The 6000-nt window shown below is 34.3% G+C and overlaps 1 protein-coding gene across 3 annotated transcripts in view; it reads right to left on the bottom strand.

Moving 5' to 3' along the window:
- Positions 1–277: 277 nt before the first annotated feature.
- MDFIC (MyoD family inhibitor domain containing) overlaps positions 278–6000 on the bottom strand; it is an 89145-nt gene continuing 83422 nt past the window's right edge. For all 3 annotated transcript variants that reach the window (XM_046669933.1, XM_046669935.1, XM_046669934.1), the window contains exon 5: positions 278–2840. In XM_046669933.1, the coding sequence (XP_046525889.1) occupies positions 2593–2840 (248 nt within the window). In that variant the 3' untranslated portion in view covers positions 278–2592. The remainder of the gene's footprint in view (positions 2841–6000) is intronic.

Genomic DNA, 6000 nt, shown 5'->3' with positions numbered 1-6000 from the left:
CTTACTAAAAAAGAAGTACAAAGCTTGCATTTTGACCTATTGTGAATTTTTTAAAGAACACTATGTTTTGAAATCATATATCGCCTATGATTTGCAGTATAAACTGATGTGAATCTTACATAGTTCACCTCTAGCCATGAGTGATTTAAATAAAGCAACTACGAAATCTTCAGAAGGGGATGTAACAAGACAAAGAAAAGCCTTAGTTTTAAATTATAGTTGAATTTGTTCAAATGACAACTAATATATCAATTAGATAGAAAATATGCTAAAGCACAACAGAGAAGTCATTTTTTTATTTCAAAATAATGTATTCAGGATAATACAGGTCCAGTTTAAAAATATTTAAGATTAAGTTTCCACATTTAAAAAGAGACCAAATCTCTAACTGTAAACTATAGCAGTCGTGATGGCCATATAATTGAACAAAACATTTTACCTATAGAAATCCTAAAATACACTAAACTATTTTCACATTTACCTACTTTTGTTTTTTTCGTTTACTTTTTAAATCATACAAGGTACTTTATGGAATGACTGTGGCGTAGACAATACAGAAAAAGTACTATGACTATAAATATGAAAACAAAGTTCTGCTATCGAATAATGTTCTCTGTTACAGAGCAACATTATTTTGAATGTGCTAATATTTTCATCGCAAATAGTAGCGGAATATATTTAAATATTAGACCAGCCATTTGGTTGAAAAATTTTTCAGGATAAAACATGACATATTTTAATGATTCCAGGTCATTAGAAGGCTTTATATGTCAATACACAGATGACACTCTTACATCCTAATATATACGCATAAGTTAACTTAGGGTATATGTAAATATTCAGATTCTGGTTACTATGAAATACTACAAAGATGTTCTTATATTTGATGTAACAAATGAAAGACACTCTTTAGACAAGGAAGAGAAAGACAGTTGTTTACTAGAATTCTATTTAACCCCGACAATTTAAAGGTGTGTGTGTGTGTGTGTGTGTGTGTATATAAATAGCACTAAACGGGGAGTCAAGAATTTGCTAACTTCTTTTTAAAGCCCTTTAACTAATGACATAAGTAGAAACCAGGTTTCATCTTAAAGGAAAAATCATAGGTGACATTCCCATGCTTTAAGTTTAAAACCTCTTGAAAGGCTGGGTTTGCTAAAAGCTTTCTAAAAATATGCATTTGTTTTTACTATCAATTTGATATTCAACCGAAGAACTGAAAATAACTTTTAATCCAAAAGTATACTTTCAAAATTTCTACAAGGAGTTACATTAAATCAGACCAAAGTACAATTCTGGGGAGATCAAACTTAGTAGGAGAGGACATAGAAAATTTATTCCTCCTTTCATCTGTGCCACACAGTGTCGAGGTGTCAACAACTATGTACACAGTCTTCTAATTGACTTGTTTCTTTACACTTAAGGATCTTTATAACCTCCCATATTGACTTAATTTAACGTAAAATTGCAATAGTAAAATTTGGTCACAGCAGTGGATGTCAAGATGCCCACTACTTTGGAGAGAATAATTTGCATCTAAGATTAACTGTGCTTATAAAATATAACATTGGTTAAGAAACAAACCAAAACAAACAACATCTTCTCCCCCCCCCCCGCCCCCCGAAAAAGACTTAAAGCTCTCAAAAAACCAGAGAAAGCATATGAATAAATCAAAATCAGAATACTGGGATTTTAACATAAAAATCTTCTAATTTAAATGCAATTTGTCAAAAGTATTCCACATTCTTTACAAAATATAGCTATTTTAATGAGGCATTATGTTTTTATCAAAGACTTTATTAGCATTTAAATTATGTGTAAGAAAATGCATACTTTTATAGTTAAAAAAAGCTGTATTCCTGCAACTAAAGAAAATACATACTTAAGGCGTTTTTCTTTTAATTGCTTAAGGGCACACACAGTTCAGGCGGTCCACCTAAAACTTGGTCCTTAATCTAATTCACTCAAGCAGCAATGAATCACTCATCCTAAGAGGACTCTTCAAATACACATTCTCCTTGAAGCCTTCTGAATATTCCAGTAGACATTAGCTATTCTTTTCTGTGCATTCCTATAGCCTTTTGAGTTTCTCGTTCTTGAACAAGTGGACACAGTGGAGAAGGGAGCATGGAGACCAACACTGGTGCCCAACTGCTGTGTGAGTTTGTTTCTCAAAGTTTACTTCAGAGTGAAGAATGCTTACTTTGAACCATTAATAGATAAACATCAAACATAAATTGTCTGGTTTAAATACCCACTGAGAAATAATATATTTTGAGCAAGGGGCTCTTGAGAATGGTTAAAAGAAACAGAAATACATATGAAAGGGAGGAGACATTTAGCATTGTTTTTTTTGGTCAAAATGTCCCTCAGTCATTGTAACCTATTAAGAAGTTTAAAAGTAGTTAAAATTTCACATATTAAACCATGTAGATTTGGTTAGAGGAAAAAAAGCTTTCAGGGATTACTTAAAAGAATGAGTTGACAGTGCAAATACTAGGTTACTTCAGGAGAATCTTACCATGTGCTTTTCTTCCCCCTTAAAAGAAAAAGTTTTAAACACTCTCCAGTTTTAACACAAAAGATAAATATTTATGAAGGAAAACAAATTCCACAGCATTCCATACAGATTTCCAAACAGTCTGATGATTCACAACAGGCATCCATGATGCCACAGTCCATGTCACAAGGGCAGTTACAGTCATCCCCCATTTCATCTCCGCAGCAACAGCAGCAGGCTTCTGAGGTGCAGATGCCACAGGAAGCTTGTCCCAGGACAATATTGCAGAGGGTCAGGAATTCACAGAACAAGCAGGCCAGGATGCAGTGGACACAGCAGTCTTCATTTTCAGTTGGGAAGAGACCGCAGAGTGAGAAGAAGGAGGAACAGAAAATATATAAATCATCAATAGACTAATAAGAATTGATCAAAATAATTAAGTAACCCAGAACCCAATGACATGTAGTCCTAAAAGTCTTTTGTGCGCTGGAAGCTTAAAAAGAAACTTAAGTCAAATTCTACATGAGTGATCTTCAGAAGTAGATACTGCATTTGGAAAAAAAAAAGATTGCAGTTGTGTATTCATGTGTGTGTGCATGTGGGTTAGATTATTACTCTCATACACTGTGTAATGGTCCCTGGTCCTAGGTTCCACTTTTCTATGCCTCTTATCCATCTTCCCTATATCCTATTTTTCTCTATTACATAGGCTAAAATAATTCCATGACATTAAAGTCCTTCAAAAACAGAAATTTGCTTCAACTGTTCCACCAACCTGTTCTAAAATTGGGGAAAAAAAATTAAATCTGATATATTCAGTATATTATTGAATAACTGATTCAATAGTTAAATTGGAATCAACATGTTTACTTTCCAATAAAATTGACTCAGTTTCATGGTCTCAGATTTTTTTTTGATTTCACAGAATTAAAGAAAAGCAATGAGACTCTCTGGCTGGATCGAACCATTGTTTCTGGAATAGTTCTTCTGCCTATTTTTAACAGGAGATTTGTACCTTAGCAAATATGAATAATGACACAGTAATGTTGCTTTCCCACTGCCTGTGTGGCAAAGTACTTTACTTTTCTATTATTTTCTGACACATCTTTAATGATGCTTCTCTAAAAAACAATGTTCACCAAACTTCATGAACTGACATAAAACCATGAGAGATCAGACAGATTACAATCTAATAAATTTAGTAAGCCATATTCTAACCTTCTTTCCTTTAGAATTTTGGGGCAAGTGAGAGGAACAATTGAAGAAAATTTCTATTTCTGGAGGACTTTAACACGTGTAATAAAATATTTAAGACCAATGTTATACCTGTCCAATTTCAGAAATATTTGTGGGTTTTCACCAGGATTATTTCTGGGTTGTTTTTTGTTTGTTTTGTATTTTGTACAATGCAGGTTTTAATGCGGGGTTCTACTTCCAATAACAGCAACAATATAGAACGATCCCCACCACCATCCCACTGTCACATGCCCTTTGTGTTTCTGTATTTCGCTTTAAAACTGAGTGCCTTTGATGGAGTTTCAGCAGACTGTGTGACTATCCCATCATAAACTCCCCAACTCCTTGAACATCCTCCTGTTTTTTGGTAGTCTCTAAATTTGTAGACAGTCTCTAACTTGGTAAAAGGGGAAAATGTGGAAATACAAGGTTGTACTCTACATGCCAGATGGCAAAAAGGAGGGAGGGTCAGAAAAGAACTCAAAAGGGAAACTCCAGAGTTGCTTGTAGAATTATAGACTAAAAGAACACACCAATCGTTCCCTCCATTCTTCTCAGCGCCAAGCCCACTCTCACATACAATGGTCTTTGGAGCAAATGGAAAAACATCATGGAGTTATAAGAGTCTGCAGGTTTCTCTCCATCTTCCCCTAACGTTTTTAGTAGTATCTAACCATATTAGGAGAACACTGAAATCAACTACATGAATCCAAGTCTATAGCCATCGAAAGTTCTGGGTTTCTAGAGAGTGTCTGTCTCTCTTCTACACTCTTTCTATAAATGTTTAGCCTACTATCTCTCTTATATGTCTCTGTTCAGTTGAGCTTTTCTAGCATTATATTATCATCAGGATTTGTAAAATATTTCAAATGATATAAAGAATTAGCTTTATTATTATTAAGAAAATAGTGATTTATTGGCAGAAAGCCAGTTCTATTCAATATGCCTCCAAACACAAAGTCATATTAACTGATTCTAACACTTCTGACTCTAACTTCTGCTGTGGAATGCTTACATTTCAAGACCGAGAGGGGGAATCTACAAAAATTCACTTGACACTGAAGAAACTTTAACTGGATATTCTTAAAAGCCTAAGAATAGTTATTGAGCATTAGGTTCTTTATGTACTAATCATAAGATACATCATACATAGAACTATATGTAATGGATCTATCAATTTTAAAGGGGAAAGGATGGTTGTCCCACCCAGCCTTAGAAATAGAGGGTTATAATATCTTTGAAGTCTCCTATGGTTCCTTCCTAAGTACATCTTCCTCTCCCAAGATATAATTACTGTCTTGAATGTTGAGTGGATCTTTCCCTTGCTTGTACCTTTTACAACAGTGAATGTGTAAACATTCCTACATAATCTCTCAAAAAGGAAACAAAACCACATGAATTCCTGTGAGCAGCATTTTTTGCTCAACAGTATGTGTTTCGGATTTACCATTGGTGATTCATGTAGCTATGGTTCACTTATTTTCCAGGTGTATAGTATTCCATTGATTGGATAGATATATAATTTATTTATCTATCCTATTTATGAATATTTTGGTCATTTGCAGCATTTCTGATATTCCAAACATTACTGTCTGAAACAGTTTTGTGCAGGTCTTCTACAGCACACATGTTAAATAACTAGCAGTAGAATTGTTGAGCCATAGGACATGCATGTTTAATCTTATTAGGTAATACCAAATTTGTTTCCAAAGTGACTGCTTCAAAATTTAATCCACTGAGTATGAGAATGCTCATTGCTCCACTCCTCACCAAGCTTTGAAACTGTCATGCTTTCATGTATGCTAAGTAGTTGAGTGTGAAATGGCATCTCATGGTATTTTCACTTTGCATTTACTTGTTTACTAATAAGTTTAGACATCTTTTAAAGTTTGCTGGCCATTCACGTTTCCTCTTCTTTGAAACAGATGTTTAGGGTGTTCAGGCTTTTCCCTCACTTTTCTATTGAGTTACCTCTTTTACTCTTATTGATTTGTAGAAGTTCTTCATATATTCAAGATACCAGTCCTTCATTAAATATGATTGTCTTCTTTCAGTATGTGGCTTTTCTTAGTTAAAGTGATGAGAGAGAGATGAGTTCATTTTTAGACCTCAAGAGTTTGGAGTGATGAAGACACCTCCAAATCAAGTCTTGTAGTTAGCTGGAGATAGGGGAGTACGTGGCTGAGCAAGTGCAGAGGCAGACAGACAAGTGTGGCAAATCAGTCAGTGAAACGAAGAAGAGGAGGCATTAACAAGATTTGGTA

The sequence above is a fragment of the Equus quagga genome, chromosome 8 (genome assembly GCF_021613505.1).
Source record: "Equus quagga isolate Etosha38 chromosome 8, UCLA_HA_Equagga_1.0, whole genome shotgun sequence".
Lineage (NCBI taxonomy): Eukaryota > Metazoa > Chordata > Mammalia > Perissodactyla > Equidae > Equus > Equus quagga.
The sequence above is the reverse complement of the archived record's forward strand: the minus strand, read 5'-3'. Positions and strand labels throughout refer to the sequence as shown.